Source organism: Staurois parvus, unplaced genomic scaffold (assembly GCF_062004578.1).
Source record: "Staurois parvus isolate SC_StPar_1 unplaced genomic scaffold, SC_StPar_1.0 ptg000011l, whole genome shotgun sequence".
Classification (NCBI taxonomy): Eukaryota; Metazoa; Chordata; class Amphibia; order Anura; family Ranidae; genus Staurois; species Staurois parvus.
Window position 1 is genome coordinate 15,460,818 of NW_028317807.1, and position 18,559 is coordinate 15,479,376.

At 42.2% G+C, this 18,559-nt stretch overlaps 1 protein-coding gene across 4 annotated transcripts in view; it reads left to right on the top strand.

Moving 5' to 3' along the window:
* Positions 1-1,998: 1,998 nt before the first annotated feature.
* The window catches only part of ADAM23 (ADAM metallopeptidase domain 23), a 243,664-nt gene continuing 227,103 nt past the window's right edge, over positions 1,999-18,559 (top strand). For 2 of the 4 annotated variants that reach the window (XM_089671082.1, XM_089671098.1), the window contains exon 1: positions 1,999-2,372. In XM_089671082.1, the coding sequence (XP_089527208.1) occupies positions 2,219-2,372 (154 nt within the window). In that variant the 5' untranslated portion in view covers positions 1,999-2,218. The remainder of the gene's footprint in view (positions 2,373-18,559) is intronic. The other 2 variants (XM_089671077.1, XM_089671090.1) reach the window with 1 other exon arrangement.

Sequence of the window (18,559 nt, forward strand, 5' to 3'; positions counted from 1 at the left end):
ATAAAGTATATGGACACAAGTCAGAGAGAAGTCGCCTTGAAGTAGTACAGTACAGTACTTTTCTAAAGTCAGAGCGACTTCAGTAGTGCTAATTAAGACAGCTCTCATTGACTAACATGGGATTTCACATGTCATGCGACTTGGGGTCTCAGAAGTCGGATCCCAAGTTGCGGCAGTGTAAACCAAGCCTGAGTCTCTGTTCACACTACTACAACCTGAACGTTGAGCAACTTGCAGTGTGACTTTGCCAGTCAACTCTGAAGCAACTTTCAGGAATGCCTGGGTAATCTTCCTGTAATGTCAGTTCCAAATCACATCAATATAGATAAGGATCCAACTTGGAGGTGACTTCTATAAAGTATATGGACACAAGTCGGAGAGAAGTCGCCTTGAAGGAGTACAATACAGTACTTTTCTAAAGTCAGAGCGACTTCAGTAGTGCTAATTAAGACAGCTCTCATTGACTAACATGGGATTTCACGTCATGCGACTTGGGGTCTCAGAAGTCGGATCTCAAGTTGCGGCAGTGTGAACCAAGCCCGAGTCTCTATTCACACTACTACTACCTGAACGTCAAGCAACTTGCAGTGTGCCTTTGCCAATCATCTCTGAAGCAACTTGCGACTTGGGGTCTCAGAAGTCGGATCCCAAGTTGCGGCAGTGTGAACCAAGCCTGAGTCTCTATTCACACTACTACTACCTGAACGTCAAGCAACTTGCAGTGTGCCTTTGCTAAGCAACTCTGAAGCAACTTTCAGGAATGCTGGGTTAAGCTTCCTGTAATGTCAGTTCCAAATCACATCAATATAGATAAGGATCCGACTTGGAGGTGACTTCTATAAAGTATATGGACACAAGTCAGAGAGAAGTCGCCTTGAAGTAGTACAATACAGTACTTTTCTAAAGTCAGAGCGACTTCAGTAGTGCTAATTAAGACAGCTCTCATTGACTAACATGGGATTTCACGTCATGCGACTTGTGGTCTCAGAAGTCGGATCCCAAGTCGCGGCAATGTGAACCAAGCCTGAGTCTCTGTAAACACTACTACTACCTGAACGTCAGCAACTTGCAGTGTGACTTTGCCAGTCATCTCTGAAGCAACTCTAGAGCAACTTGTGACTTGGGGTCTCAGAAGTCGGATCCCAAGTCGCGGCAGCGTGAACCAAGCCTTAAAGGGTTTGTTTTGAATTTACAAAGTTGCATGAAACATTTCTACAGATGTATGAGATCTGGGCAGTGATAATATTCAGCACATCATCTGTATGTAGCAATCTGGTTCCACTGTTCTTCATAATGGGCACTGCAGAGGGATGCTCCCCATGTGTGCACCCCAGTGATTGCAGCTACTGCCTATGGTCTGATCACCCCACTTCATTTCACATCAATCTGTTGTTCAGGCATCATGGGATATGTAGTCCCCTACCATAGGAAGCATGTCAGTGCTGCTGAACCACCCCTTCTTCCAGCATTTCTGGAAGCATCACACTGGAGTGCAGTCGCTTGGCAGGCACACCATCCACATAATGCAGAGCTTGCATAGTACATCATCAGGGATCCACTGACACTGTAAATACATAAGGACAGGACATTGCCTTTTAATAATTAATATTTAGCAGTGCTGATCAATAAATGCTGAGCACATCCTGCAGTCCAGTAGCACACTGTATCCTTCTTGTAGGTCGGAGATCGGCTGTGATCGCTCAGTGACAATGCGATGACACATCTAGACAGTTCTGTGGTATGATGTGTAGATGACTAAGTCCTGACAATGCCTGGGCTCCCCAGGTTGTGCCACTGCATCCTTTCGGGACCCTCCTCTAGGACTGCAGCACGCATGTGCTCTAGCAACCTCCTCTCCTAGCAACAGAAGCATCAGCACCAGCCCTGGGGAGGGAGGGGGAGCAGCAGCAGCAGTTTGTGTTGCATAGAGTAGTAAGTGGAGGAGGAGGAGGCTGTCTGATCCTCTGTCATGCGTCAAGGGGGGTGGGAGGGAGGTGCAAGGTGCAGAAAAAATAAGAGAGAGAGCCAGACGGGTGGATACTGTTGGAGAAGGATAGAAGTGCTGCAATAGCAGCTGTAGGGAAAAATCCAAATGGGAGCCAGATAACCCCTGGTGGGGTTGGTGAGCCCCCCTGCTGAGCGAGAGAGGAGCATGCCAATGAAGATCCTGCTGGTAGACTGACTAGTGCTGTATCCCAGGTCTGCAGAGCTATGAGATATGGAGGAAGCAGGCAGCTCCCTGCGGCATCCCCGCTCATCTTCTCCCATGTCCCATCTGACAGCCCACCTCTCCTGTCCTGCACTGCTGCACCTCTTCTGTCTTCTGCTGCTCTCCTGCCCACAACCTTGGGGAGCCTCTGCTTCCCAGACAGGTAAGTGACATCCCCTGCCTCAGCGATCTCTTCTCCTTTGAGAGACAGAGAACGATCTGGATGTATTTCTCTAGCAGCAGCTACAAAAATTGCTGCCTGCTCACCTTGTACTTTGTGATTTGATTGCCATGACATTGTATGACCAAGGTTCAGAAAGATGAATGTAGAGCTCCCAGGCCTAATACTAGCCTATGACAGGTAGTGCCCATTGACAGGTACTAAAGCCAAGAAGTGCAACACACAAGTTTATAGCAATCAGTAGTTGCAGCAGTCCTGCTGCACCCAAAAATAAAAGGTGATGACTTAACCAGCCTTGATAGGACGGTATGTATAACTCCAGCAGCTGTCTGAGCATTAAATAATTGCTGCAGACAAGTAGGTCTAATGCTGCTAATTTCCAGCCATGTGCTCCTTCTGTTTGCCATTCACTGACCACCTGGCTTGATCACTTAAGGCAATTTCTACTTGTGAATCTCCCATGTCATTTCTACATGTTAAAAAAAAATCTGCAGTGACCTCTGCAAGGTGTAACAGCTGCAGAAGCAGATTTGTTTGGGAGAAGTCCTCTAGTTGGAGAAGGGATAGCTCAGCTGAGCTCCCCATGTAGTCATGGATTGATGTTGCATAAGGAAGTACTGCAGCAAATGGAATGCGGATAGCAAAGCCATAACCATATGTACAGTAGCTTGTCACCCGGAGCAATTTTGGGGCTGTTCTTGGAAAACTCAAGCAAAGAGATCTAACAGATCAGCAGAACTGAAACCTTTAAAAACCAGTCAAGTTCCTTGTTTCTATGAGAAAATGAAAGCTCTTGGTTCTTATGGGCAACAGCCCCTCTTTTGCTCCAGTTTTTGTAAAATAAGCCCTGTTGTATGTAGCCCTTGGATCATGTACTAATTGAAGGAGCTACTCTCACTTACCCAGTTTAACTTTTACCGTTCAGGTGCACAGTTTTGGAACGCATTGTAGATTGCATGCTAGTAAAAAATGATTGGTACAGTCTATCTCTACCTTTTTAGTATGGAGGAACCCTTAAAATAACTCTCAAGGAACCCCTGCAAATTATTATTATATCTATAAATCATGGTACGATAGTGTGAACAGTAGGTAAAAGAATAAGCATTTGCTTTTTTGGCACTCAGGATTGCTCTATATGACAAAATTATTTTCAGTAATAATAATAATGAAATTAAACACTTATAATAATTTTGGCAAGAACCTAAACAGTTACAATTGTAGTGATTCTGCATATTGTTTGTCAGCAGAAAGTGCCTCTAAACATTTTTTGTCAGTGATGTGCCCCCTTACATTGGAGGTCAGTGATGTCCCCCCTTACATTGGAGGTCAGTGATGTTCCCCCTTTCATTGAGGGTCAGTGATGTGCCCCTTACATTGAGGGTCAGTGATGTGTCCCCTTACATTGGAGGTCAGTGATGGCCCCACTTACATTGAGGGTCAGTGATGTGCCCCCTTACATTGTCACTGATGTGCCCCCTTACATTGCAGGTCACTCATGTGCCCCCTTACATTATTTGGCAGTGATGTGCCCCCTTATATTGTTTGTCACTGATGTGCCCCCTTACATTGTTTGTCAGTGATGTGACCCCTTACATTGCAGGTCAGTGATGTGCCCCCTTACACTGCAGGACAGTGATGTGTCCCCTTACATTGCAGGTCAGTGATGTGCCCCCTTACATTGCAGGTCAGTGATGTGCCCCTTACAATATATGCCAGTGAAGTTCCCCCTTACATTGGAGGTCAGTGATGTGACCCCTTACATTGGAAGTCAGTGATGTGCCCCCTTACATTGGAAGTCAGTGATGTGTCCCCCTACATTGGAGGTCAGTGATGTGTCCCCCTACATTGGAGGTCAGTAAAGTTCCCCCTTACATGGCAGATCAGTGAAGTCCCCCCTTACATTGAGGGTCAGTGATGTGCCCCCTTAGATTATTTGTCAGTGATGTGCCCCCTTACATTGCAGGTCAGTGATGTGCCTTCTTACATTGTTTGCCAGTGATGTGCCCCCTTACAATGGAGGCCAGTGAAGTGCCCCCTTATATTAGAGGTCAGTGATATGACCCCTTACATTGAAGGTCATTGATGTGCCCCCTTACATAGGAGGTCAGTGATGTGCCCCCCTACATGGGAGGTCAGTGAAGTGTCCCCTTACATGGGAGGTCAGTGAAGTGCCCCCTTACATTTGAGGTCAGTGAAATGCCCCCTTACATTTGAGGTCAGTGAAATGCCCCCTTACACTGGTGGTCAATGAGATAAGGGCCTCCATAAACTGGTATTTAGTGGGTAAAGTACTCATTACACTGGTGGTTATTGAGATAAGGGCCCTCTTAAACTGGTATCCAATAGGACAAAGGCCACAGCACAATGAGATAAGAGTTGCCATAAACTGGTAATCAGTGGGAGATGTGCCATTTTACACTGGTGGTCATTTGGAAGAATACTTCTAATATTGATGTTCATTGAGAAGAATGTGTCTTACAGTCTTGGTCTGTGGATAGAACTCCCCCTTACATATAGCTAAAAAGATAATCGGTGTCAGTGGTTACTTATGTGAGAGGCAGAAATTACTTATTGCCCAAGAAACCCCTCTTTGAATCTTCGAAGGAACCCTTGTTGAGAAAGGCTGGATTACTACATTTCTAAAAGAGTTTAAGTTTCAGGCTAATATTATAAGAGTTTGTGTTCAATCAAGGAATTTTGCTGTGAGTGTTAGGATGTTGGCCTTACCAGTGCTGAAAAACAGACTATATAATTTCTTAGAGAATGATGTTTTAAAAGATTAATATAAAAAACAGTGTTAAAGTACCAAGATAAGAGATGACATGAAAAATGTAGATTTACTCAAATGGATTTATGTTAACTAAAGCTGGATATGTGAAATGTGGGTGTTGATTTTACCATACCTTTTGGGGTACCATATCTTAAAGGCTTCTCTTTGCCTTGCAAAGAGTTTTTTTGATAAGGCAGTGCCAAGTGTGCAAACTGCAATGACCCATAGCAACAAATTATCACGATTTCTGTATGGTTACTATGTTTAACTGCCCTATTCACTGCTTTAATGAACAAACCAGATGGTCTTTTGCTGTTAATAATGAGAATGTCCAGTGTTAGATGTGATATTGCTGTATGTCACATTGGTAGTATAAGACAGCTACTCTCAACCAGGGTTGTGTGGAATCTTAGGGTTCATACAAAGATTGCTAGGGGTTCCTTGAGTTGTGGCTGATTCGTGTCCCATCTGATGGTGCCAGCAAGGATCTTGCTAGAGCCAGTGGCATGGATCTGGCCAGAGAAAGTGGCATTACACCAATGATCTTTTCTGGTGTCTGTAAGGTCACTGTAAAGTGGGTATTTTTTACTGATCAACAATGTAAGGGGCATTCTTCACCCTGATTCCCAATGAATTGGTTTAAGAAAGGGTTTCCCAAGACCTGAAAATTATTTTTTGGGTACCTCTGGAATAAGAAGGTTGAGAAGGGCTGGTGGAGGAGCTTGGTTTGTTCGTAGTCTTGGTTTCATATTATCCCTGACTGCAGCAGCTATCTGCAGTTATGACTTTTAGAAAACACTTTTGACTCTTCTATATTCAAAGAACAGAATCTTCTATAAGATCAATGAGATCCTCTGCTTAACAAAACAAATTTACATCAGGCTTTTATTGATTTTAAAATATATCAGAGCTAGTATATTGAAACATTTTTAAAAGACCTTACAACGCCCCCTATCCCTGAATTTTTTTTTTTTTAGGTTTGTGTTATATCTCCACCAGGCTTGAAAAAAGACCACAGGCTTTATTCCCACTTAGACTGGTTATACACCAAGCTCATTGATGTGTGTTACTTTGCATGTTAACATGCATTGTGTTAGGGCAGCATTCATTTGAATGGATTCCCTAACACACTAAAATGCACCAAAAAAGAGGCCTTACCTTTTTTTTTTATACGCAGTGCACCACATTGAATGATCATGCGTTACCTTGTGCAAAAACATATGTGTATTGGTAAGGTGTGTTGGGGTGCTAAAAATAAATGGCAAAACAGCATTAGCACCTCTTTGCAAAACAAACACAGGCTAATGTGTGCATTCCTGCAGCGCAAAGGTGTGAACCCAGTCTTAGAGAATGGATTAGCCGTGGTCTCCATGGGGCAAACTGAAACTACTTTTAGATGGAATTTTGAAATAAAGGTTTCTGCTACTCTATAGTTTATATTATCTATGCTATATATTAGTACTCTTTCTATATTCTAGCCCAGTTCCTCATTGAGAACGTATGTGTCAACACGAGGGGTCTTCAATATATATATATATATATATATATATATATATATATATATATATATATTATATTGCCAAAAGTATTGGGACACCTGCCTTTACACTCACATGAACTTTAATGGCATCCCAGTCTTAGTCCGTAGGGTTCAATATTGAGTTGGTCCACCCTTTGCAGCTACAACAGCTTCAACTCTTCTGGGAAGACTGTCCACAAGGTTTAGGAGTGTGTCTATGGAAATGTTTGACCATTCTTCTGGAAGCTCATTTGTGAGGTCAGGCACTGATGTCGGACGAGAAGGCCTGGCTATCAGTCTCCGCTCTAATTCATCCCAAAGGTGTTCTATCGTGTTGAGATCAGAACTCTGTGCAGGCCAATCAAGTTCGTTCACTCCAAACTCACTCATCCATCTCTTTATGGATCTTGTTTTGTGCACTAGTGCACAGTTATGCTACAACAGGAAGGGGCCATCCCCAAATGGTTCCCACAAAGTTGGGAGCATAAAATTGGCCAAAATGTCTTGGTATGCTTGGTATGCTGACACCTTAAGAGCTCCCTTCACTGGAACTAAGGGGCCAAGCCCATCCCCTGAAAAACGATCCAACTCCATAATCCTCCCTCTACCAAACTTGGCACAATGCAGTCAGGCAAGTTTTCCTGGCAATCGCCAAACCGAGACACGTCCATAAGATTGCCAGACAGAGAAATGTGAATCGTCACAGAACACATCTCAACTGCTCTAGAGTCCAGTGGTGGTGTGCTTCACACCACGGCATCCGACCCTTTGCACTGCATTTGGTGATGTAAGTCTTGGATGCAGTTGCTCGGCCATGGAAACCCATTCCATGAAGCTCTGTACGCACTGTTGTTGTGCTAATCAGACAGTTGGCGACTTCAGCACACTATGCTCTGACCCCGCTCTGTCATTTTACATGACCTACTACTTCATGGCTGAGTTGCTGTTGTTCCCAGTTGCTTCTAGTTCATTATAACATCACTAACATTTGACAGTGGAATATTTAGTAGCAAGGAAATTTCACAGATGGACTTTTTGCTCAGGTGGCAACCGACCACACTTGAATTCACTGAGCTCCTGAGAGCGACCCATTTTTTCACAAAATGTTTGTAGAAGCAGTCTGCATGCCTAGGTGCTTGATTTTGTACACCTGTGGCCATGGAGGTGATTTGAAGACCTGAATCCAATATAGTGTGTGTGTATATATATATATATATATATATATATATATATGTTAAAAAAGAAACCTTTTGAAGAACCTTTGTATTACAAAATGTGTGGGCAACATTTTTGGAACTGCTTTATTAGAAACACCATGTAATGCTCCGTACAAACGATCGGCCGTTTTTTTTCACCTTCTAGTCTCACATCGAAAGTGAAAAGGTTACTACAGATACAAAAATTCTCCTATGAAAGAAAAGAATTTCGAAAGTGATGTCTTGTATTGCGTTGTATTTGTATTGTATTTTCAGACGACTACTGTACTAATTAAACGAAAATCGTACGATCTGGTATCATACGAGAAAAATGTTTGCGCTTGTCCCTTCGGTTATTGTCATACAAATTTTTGTGATCGGCTCTCGAAAGCTGTGTACTAACGATCTGGTTATCGGACGATCGGTCCTCGTATGAAAATTTTCGGACGATTTTCTTATAGTGTGTACGGGGCATAAGTCGGGCTTTAAATAGAAATTGTATATAATGTTAAACCTAACTGAAATATAAAGAACATCCCAGATTTACACCAGTTAATCCAAGTCTTATGTGAACAACAAAGAGAATATCAAGAAATCTGTAATGAAGAAGAATGGGGGCTACCTTGGCTACCCTGAGCATGCTAGTTTCATGACTGTCATGGTAATCCAGTGGCATTATGCACGCTTAACGCTTTGTCATCTCTCCTAGATGCCTTTCCTCCTGGTAGTAGCATTTTGGCAGAAAAAGTGCTTGATGCTTCTAAACGCATGTAATGCATTTACACGTGTTACGCTCTTGGGTGTTAATTTATTTATTTGACCAGAATAAGGATTTATTCTGGCAATTGAAATTAATAAACGTGCCTAGCCTTAATGCACTTTTTCAGGCATCATGCATTTTTTTTTCTGGCAAAACGGCACTGGTCAAGGACACGCTGGCAGTGGGGGTTTTTTTGTGCCTCTAAACCTCTCTAAATGCCTAGGTGTGTATGGACACATAGGTTAACATGCAGGGGTGTTTAGAGGCAGAAAAAAAGCCGGATGCCCCTAACAGCCAGGTTAAAAACATCCATTATGCATGAGGCCTCAGTCACAGTGACATGGAATAAGCAAATCAGGAGTGCTGATATGAGATTTCACTGGTCAGTATGCTGTAAGTGACTCATAAAGGATCAAAGCCAAATTACAATGGCAATTGAAGCCTACATATTTCTTCTAAATTCAGATTTCTGTCCACCCAGTCATGGGCTATACACAGCCCTGCCAGACAGCAGTACCAGGTTGGTGACTTGAATTTTGCTATACTGTTTTTATATAAAACAACTTGGTCACCCCTTTGTCAGCAGCCTGTGACTTGACAGCAAAGGAGCAGCAGCAGAGTGATGAGGTCATCTCTCTGTTCTCTTCTCTTGTTAGCTGATTCTTATCTTGACTTGCAAGTGGCACACCTGATTGGCTCCTAGTGCTGCGTTTCTCCAAGTCTGAGTGCTGTTATATAACAGATTGAAGGCTCTCATGAAGGTTTTTTATATGCCTGAAATATAGCTTTAGGCTACTTTTTGAACAATGTGCTTGTGGTAACCGCCATCATTTTGTGCAGCTTAGTTAAGTTATAATGGCTACACAATGCACAACCACAATAGCAAGCAAAACGCACGTTCTGAAGAGCCCTGTAACTCGCATGCTGTACATTGCTATGCCAGGGGCGGACTGACCATTTGGAAACTCGGGCACTGCCCAAGGGCCCGGGGATCAGTAGGGGGCCCCATGAGATGCCCTGGTACCTTTTTCATAGGCTTTTTTGAGTTTGGGCAAGGACACAGGAGCCCCATGATCCCCTATTGCCCGGGGGCCCCATGAGTTGTCAGTCCGCCCCTGTGCTGTGCGCTGCATTATGCAGAGAGTCATGTCTATTGAGGTGATTGGGGTGCTGTGGTAGCTCATTCCAAATGACTGGGCCACTCATGCAGCATGTTAATGCACCGTAACAGATCTCAAAGGCTTGAATGGGGCCTTAACCCTTTGAGGACCAAGGGACGTATTTGTCCCATGTTTTTAATTGCCTGTATCATCTGATTAAGAACTTAAAATACTTTTTTTTTTGGTTTTAGTCAAAATATTAGTTCTTATCAACAAATGGATCTAGCTTTTTGCCAATTATTTCATGAAATGGCTTAGTCACAGTAACTGAAGTGTACGAACTTTAAAAACAAAAAATTGATTCTTTTGGTGTTCCGTAATCTTATGGTCCTCAAAGGGTTAAAGGGGCATATGCAAGTCTTTATCAAATACAATGAAATATTTAATATCTTTGCATTTGACAGATGTTTTCTTAAGAAAGGTGCAAATGATATCTAATCACTAAAAACAAAAAAGAGCTTGAGTCTGTTGCTTTTATACTCTCGTATACCAATAAGTCAAGTAAACCCTAATGTGTAAAATGGGACAGTAGTTTTCTTAGGGAAAATTTCAATTTGTGTGCTGCAATAATGCACATGCAATAACGTGCCTTCAATTAGAGCAGTCCAAATCATTGAGTTTCTGATGCTCAAAAATGTCCCAGTTATCAGACAAGTTACAACATTTTTGGAAAACCATTATATGATGTACTGCCATGCATTGCAGTGTGCTGCAAAAATGAATGGCACTGCAATACATCTACGATTGAAATGTGTGTTGTGGTGTTGTGTATAGATGCAAATTGACCTTTTATGTATCTAAAGTCAAACTTTGCTTTTAGTTTTAAGTAGAGTGGTAAGGGCTTAGAACCAGCTTTTTATTGCCATCCATGGCCCTGTTCACCCAATTGCTAATGATTACAGTCAACAGAACTGAAAATGAGGGGAAACCCAGATTTCTTACTAGTTACTAGAAAAGCAAGAAAAGAAGAGGGAATCTTCAAATGAAAATAGTTGCTGTAGTAACAATTGTATAAAAGGGTATTTCTCTCACATTGTAGATTTTTCCATTCACTTCCTGTTATTCTCACAAGACAGGAAATTAAATTATAAAATATATATATATATACATACATACATACATACACACACACACACACACACACACAGACACACACTATATTGCCAAAAGTATTGGGACACCTGCCTTTACACGCACATGAACTTTAATGGCATCCCATTCTTAGTCTGTAGGATTCAATATTGAGTTGGCTCACCCCTTGGAGCTATAACAGCCTCAACTCTTCCAGGAAGGCTGTCCACAGGGTTTAGGAGTGTGTCTATGGGAATGTTTGACCATTCTTCCAGAAGCACATTTGTGAGCTCCAGCACTGATGTCGGACGGGAAGGCCTGGCTCACAGTTTCCGCTCTAATTCATCCCAAAGGTGTTCTATTGGGTTGAGGTCAGGACTCTGTGCAGGCCAGGCAAGATCCTCCATCCCAAACGCGCTCATCTGTGTCTTTATGGACCTTGCTTAGTGCACTGGTGCGCAGTCATGTTGGAACAGCAAGGGGCCATCCCCAAAGTTAGGAGCATGAAATTGTCCAAAATGGCTTGGTATGCTGCTGCCTTAAAGCGTTAGTAAACTAAAAAAAAAATCCCCTGCAAGTTAAAGGCATGATATACTAGTATTTGCTTTTATACCATTTCATCTGACACTTTGCATTTCACTTGGTGATGCAGCAGTGAGGCTTGGTTGCAGCTGCTTGACCATGGAAACCCATTCTATGAAGCTCTCTACACACAGTTGTTGTGCTAATCTGAAGCCCACACGAAGTTTGGAGGTTTTTAGCTATTGACTCTGCAGACAGTTGGCTAGTTCTGTGCACTTCTGTGCACTATGAACAACAGCAACCATTTCGTGGCTGAGTTGCTGTTGTTTCCAGTTGCTTCCACTTTGTTATAATACCACTAACAGTTGATCGTGAAATATTTAGTAGCAAGGACATTTCATGGATGAACTTATTGCACAGGTGGCAACTTATCACAGTACCAAGCTTGAATTCACTGAGCTCCTGAGAGCTACCCATTCTTTTGTAGAAGCAGTCTGCATGCCTAGGTGCTTGGTTTTATACACGTGTGGCCATGGAGGTGATTGAGACACCTGAATCCAATGATTTGGTGGGGTGTCCCAATACTTTTGGCAATATAGTGTATACACTGTATATATCTATATATGAAAAAAAACGTTCTGATCTATAAATCTTTTCATTTTCATTTTTTCATTGGCTGTTTAACTGATCTCTCTTTGGTTGCTATGATCCTTTTTTTCTAAATGACCATAAGAGTAGATTTAGACAGGCATCTAAATCTCCTTTCATCTGAAGCCCCATCCGCGTTCAGATTCCACTACAGAGGCTACTGACGGGCGGTAAGGAAGCTATGTGATGCTTCCTCAATGCCTGTATTAACCATATTTTTGCCAACAATTGCACCACAGCCACGTGCATTCCTCGTGATTGGGGGAGCATTTGTGGTACTTCTCCATTTCCTTGAATGTGTATCACTACTTGTCGGGTGACGTTTGCCATGGTTGGAAAGCAAAGCATTACACCTGCGACATGTAAATATCTCCATCCCCTGCCTATTGCAAGATTATGGGGGGGGCGGTTGGTGGGCGGCAAAACGCAACCTAGCCACACATTTCTTCTGCCCCCCAACTGCAAGTCTAAATGAAGCCTTAGTTAGAAGGGTGGCATATGCCATTTAATCAAACCCACTTAGTAAGCTTTGTGGCTGTCCTTGTTTTTGCTGGTGCAAAACTGTCCTGCAGCTGGCCAATTTCTATCAAAGAGCCAGTTTATACCAGTGACAGCGATCGCATGACAGTTGTACACAATGAATGGCTTTCATTCATAGCCATTCACTGTGTACTATTGTGATGATCTCTGTGATTGATGCAGACAGGGCCAATCACAGTGCTTCTGTACTATGTGATAGCTGTCATAATAGTGCTCAGTGGATGGCTATGAATGAATGGATGCCATTCATAAAAATTATTGCACTGTGAACATCACTGTTATAAGCAATCATAGTGTAAAAAAAATCCTGGTCACTTTCTCAGAGTAGTACAGTGTCACTGTGGTAACACTGCCCTGCTCGGGTCGCAGTATGTAAATTTTTTTAAAAAAAGACAAAATGGTAAAAAATGGAAATAAATATAGCATGACTGAGCAATCGGCATTCAAAGTGTGACAGCGCTGAAAGCTGAAAATTCACCTGTTCAGAAAGTGGGTGAAAGTGTTTGGTATTGTAGTAGTGAAGGGCTGTTTTTTTTGTTTTGTTTTGTTAAAAAAGATGTTATACTTACCTGCTCCTTGCAACAATATTTCACAAAGTGATCCCTTGCCTTCTGTTTGGCAGTCCCTCACCAGCAATATCTGCTCTCCCCTCCCCTGGGTGCCACCTCAGCAAGCTAATAAGGCACCTGCACACGTGCTGTCTTGAGCTGGGCAATGTGTGTCCATAGAGCCACACAGCGCTGGTAAGCGGAAGCAGCACCCATGTTACCTCATCACAGGAGCTTGACTGATAGCAGCAGGAGCTAATGGCTCCAACGAGATCAGGAAGTGATGGAAGCAGTGTTGCAATACAGTACTGGATTGGTGACAGCCTGGTAAGTACCAGGGGCGGACTGACAACTCATGGGGCCCCCGGGCAATAGGGGATCATGGGACCCCTGTGTCCTTGCCCAAACTCAAAAAAGCCTATGAAAAAGGTACCAGGGGCATCTCATGGGGCCAGTTAGTAAAAGATACATTTTAGAGGTTCAAATATAAATTACTGTATCACCCAATATATGGCTTCCATCCAGTAGCCAAAAAACATGCAGACCAAAAAGGGATTTGTGAAAAGAGATTCACAGGAAAGCGGCTACATTATGAACAGAATGCGATACTCAGAAAAATTTCCAAAAATTATGCTTTATTACACATTAATGATTGACACACGGGCAACCGCTCTGGTTTACCATCACCCCAGTATGAGACAATACACACAGACCTAAAACCATAAAAATCACACCAAGACCGGTCTAAATATATGTGCTGCAAAGGCTATGACCACCATAGTCTAAAGCATTTGCAGCACTTGCACATTGGTTACACTCCCTACAGGGATGGTCTGCATCTCATGGGGCCCCCTACTGACCCCGGGCCCTCGGGCAGTGCCCAGGGGATCATGGGGCCCCTGTGTCCTTGCCCAAAATCAAAAAAGCCTATGAAAAAGGTACCAGGGGCATCTCATGGGTCCCCCTACTGACCCCGGCTCTTGGGCAGTGCCCGAGTTTCCAAATGATCAGTCCGCCCCTGGTAAGTACTTAGGGACAAGAAGTATGTCAGGGGGCATTAAAGCTGGCCCAAACTAATTATGTCCCTCACTGAGGCTGCTGCATGTGCTGTATAAATTATACGTAGCGGAGGCTATATACAGTATAATTTAGTAAGTTAGAGAGGTGGGCTGTTGATATCACAATCTCTGATTCGGGTCTGAGACAGGAAGACAGGAAGGTCTCGGTTCGGACTGGAACACAGTGCACTACGCTGTGTGTAGCCTCCTCTACATACAGTTTATACAGCACATCCAATGGCCTCAGATGTCAGTGACGGACAGTTTGGCCCAAATGAATTATGTAGAGTGGAATAAAAGATTGAGTTCAGCTTTATGGTAAAAAAAAGAATGCCTTAAGGTAAAAAAATAGACTTTAGAACCACTATAAAGCACAGTTTTCTAACTGACACCAGTCTCTTCCTGTAGTTTATAATCTATAAATCCTATAATCTCTCCCTATAATCTTTCTATAGCAGTTTCCAATACATTGACACTATGGTTGCCCTATGCCGCCAATTTTCTAGTGAGGGGGTGGCTTATCCAAAAGCCCCCTCGACCCCTCTACCTCTGGTCATAATTCATAATCTGCAGTGCATTTTGGTAAAATTATTTTATCTGGGTGAATCTGCCCCTGATGGTACGAGTGATGTTTATTTCCATATGGATAAATAAATTGTGGGCAGCACAGTGGCTAAATGGTTAGCACTTCCGCCTGGCAGTACTAGGGTCGTTGGTTCGAATCCCCACCACGGCACCACCTGCCTGGAGTTTGCATGTTCTCCCTGTGCCTGCATGGGTTTCCTCTGGGTACTCCAGTTTCCTCCAACACTCCAAAGACATGCTGGTAGGTGAATTGGTTCCTGTCTAAATTGGCCCTAGTATGTGTATGTATGAATGTGAGTTAGGGACCTTAGATTGTACGCCCCTTGAGGGTTAGGGACTGATGTGAATGTACAATATATATGTAAAGCGCTGCGTAAAATTGACGGCGCTATATAAGTACCTGAAATAAATAAATATGCTATGTTTGGCTGTGTGGATGGATTTTATCGATTTAACAGGTGGGCTATTTATATTTTGTTGAATAATAAATGTGTTTTGATCTGCACAATATGGAGTTTGTTTTATCCCCACTGGACTGGGTGCTGAGTGAGAGTGAGACATTTGCTTGGATCAGAGCGAGTACCATCACGACTTCTGTGATACCAGGACTGGCTGGCCAATCAAAAGGGTGGTTAAGCTGGGAAAAGTGCAAGTGGATCTCCTAAATATAGGAGGTCTAATTATCTGGTAAACAAAGAATTGCAGTGGGTTCTGTGGTGGCGAAGACACAGAGAGGTTGATTTACTATAACCCCTGGCAAAAAGTATGGAATCAACACTCTTTGAAAATGATCATTCAATTGTTTAATTGTGTAGAAAAAAAACTAATCATAGACATGCCTCAAAACTATTTTCATTTAACATTCCAACCTTCTGGCTTTAAGAAACATTTAAAAAATAAAAAAGAAAGAAAACTGTACTCCTTTTAAACTGTTTTTGCAGATCAAGCAGAGGAAAAAATATGGACTCAATTCTGAGGAAAATATTATGGAATCATGAAAAAAAAAACACTACAGTACACCACTAGTACTTTGTTGCACCACCTCTGGCTTTTATAACAGCTTGAATTCTCTGAGGCATGGATTTAACTATCGACAAAAAATATTCTTCATCAATCCGGCTCCAACTTTTTCTTATTGCAGTTGCCAGATCAGCTTTGCAGGTTGGAGCCTTGTCATGGACCATTTTCTTTCATTTCCATCATAGATTTTCAATTGGATTGAGGTCCAGACTATTTGCAGGCCCTGACATTATGTTTTTCTTGAAGGAAAGTTTTCACGGCTTTTGCCCTGTGACAAGATGCGTTATCATCCAGAAAAATGATGTCATCATCACCGAAAATCCTTTAAATTGATGGAATAAGAAAAGTGTCTAAAATCTCAATATAAATTTGTGCATTTATTGAAGATTTAATGACTGTCATCTCCCCCATACCTTTCTCTGACATGCAACCCCATATCATCAATGATTGTGGAAGTTTGCATGTTTTCTTCAGGCAGTTGTCTTTATACATTTCATTGGAACAAAAGTTTCAGCATCATCACCCTGCCCAATGCAGATTCACGATTCATCACTGAATATTACTTTCATCCAGTCATTCATAGTCCATGATTGCTTTCCTTAGCCCATTGTAACCTTGTTTTTTTGTTTAGGTGTTACTGATGGTCTTTTCTTTTGGCTTTTCTGTATGTAAATCCCATTTCCTTTAGGTGATGTCTTAGGGTTTGGTCACAGACATTGACTCCAGTTTCTGCCCATTTGTTCCTCATTTGTTTTGTTGTGCATTTTCTGTTTTCAAGGCATATTGCTTTCAGTTTTCTATCTTGACACTCTTATGTCTTCCTTGGTCTACCAGTACGTGTCCCTTTTACAACCTTCCCATTTGATTTGTTCTTGGTCCAGATTTTAAACACAGCTGACTGGGAACAACCAACATCTTTTGCAACATTCCATGATGATTTACCTTCTTATAGAAGTTTTATAATCCTCTCCTTTGTTTCAACTGACATCTCTCGTGTTGGAGCCATGATTCATGTCAAACAGCTTGGTGCAACTGCTCACCAAGGTGTGCACTCTCTTTTTAACTGCAGACTAATTAGCACATGTATTCTGATGCAGATCTTTGTTAACTGTAAAGTACATGGTGATTCCATAATATTTTCCTCAGAATTGAGTGATTCCATATTTTATTTCTCTGCTTTATCTGCAAATACAGTTCCAATTGACTACAGTTTTCTTTCTGTTTTATTTTTTTAAGTGTTTCTTAAAGCCAGAAGGTTGGAATGTTAAATTAAAATAGTTTTGAGGCATGTTTGTGATTTTTTTCTACACAATTAAACAATTGAATGAACATTTTCCAAGAGTGGTAATTCCATACTTTTTGCCAGGGGTTGTAAAACTGGAGATGGCTAGAAACTGGGGCCACACTGCACAGAAACCAATCAGCTTCCAGGTTTTTATTGTTAAAGCTTAACTGAACAAGCTGCAGTTAGAAGCTTATTAGCTACCATGTACAGCTGCATCAGATTTTGCACTCTCCATGTGAATTTCCAAGTGAGGGTAAAGGTATGCAAAATGGCTGCTAATGACACTTTAACCAAAGCTTGACTGCAAATTTTTAGTTGTTACATTGTCTTATAAATTGCAAGGACTTTTCTTTATATTTTGTATCAATGCATTGGGTTTTTTCATTTCTATTTGTGTATGCAATTGCTTTTAAATTTTACTAGTGTATGTGTGTATATGCACAGTTTCATGTATTTTATAGTTTGAGTGACACAATGGTGTGGGTGTACAGTATATACCACTTTGTAGTAGGCTGCTGATCAATTTTTCACAGGTGGAAGATTGCAGTGAAATTGCTTTTGTTTTAAGATTCTTCCCTAGTTTATGGCAAAAATACTGGTCTGCATCTGAGAGATGTACATCTTAGTGGAAATACACTATATTGCCAAAAATATTGGGATGCCTGCCTTTACACGCACATGAATTTTAATGGCAGTCCACCCTTTGCAGCTACAACAGCTTCAACTCTTCTGGTAAGGCTGTCCACAAGGTTTAGGAGTGTGTTTATGGGAGTATTTGACCATTCTTCCAGAAGCACATTTCTGAGGTTAGGCAATGATGTTGAACAAGAAGGCCTGGCTCGCAGTCTCCACTCTAATTCATCCCAAAGGTGTTCTATCAGGTTGAGGCCAAGACTCTGTTCAGGCCAGTCATGTTCCTCCACCCCAAACTTGCTCATCCATGTCTTTATGGACCTCGTTTTGTGCACTGGTGTGCAGTCATGTTGGAACAGGAAAGGGCCATCCCCAAACTGTTTCCACAAAGTTGGGAGCATGAAATTGTCCAAATTGTCTTGGTATGCTGACGCCTTAAGAGTTCCCTTCACTGGAACTAAGGGGCCAAGCCCAACCCCTGAAAAACAACCCCACACTATAATCCCCCCTCCACTAAACTTCTCACTTAGTACACTGTAGTCAGGCAAGCACTGTTTTCTTGGCAACTGCCAAACCCAGACATTTCCATCGGATTGTCAGACAGAGAAGCATGATTCATTACTCCAGAGAACACGTCTCTACTGCTCTAGAATCCAGTGGCGGTGTGCTTTACACCACTGCATCCAATGCTTTTCATTGCACTTGGTTATGTAAGGCTTGGATGCAGCTGCTCAGCCATGGAAACCCATTCCATGAAGCTTTCTATGCACTGTAGTTGTACTAATCTGAAGGCCACACAAAATGTGGAGGTCTTCAGCTATTGATTCTGCAGACAGTTGGCAACTTCTGCGCAC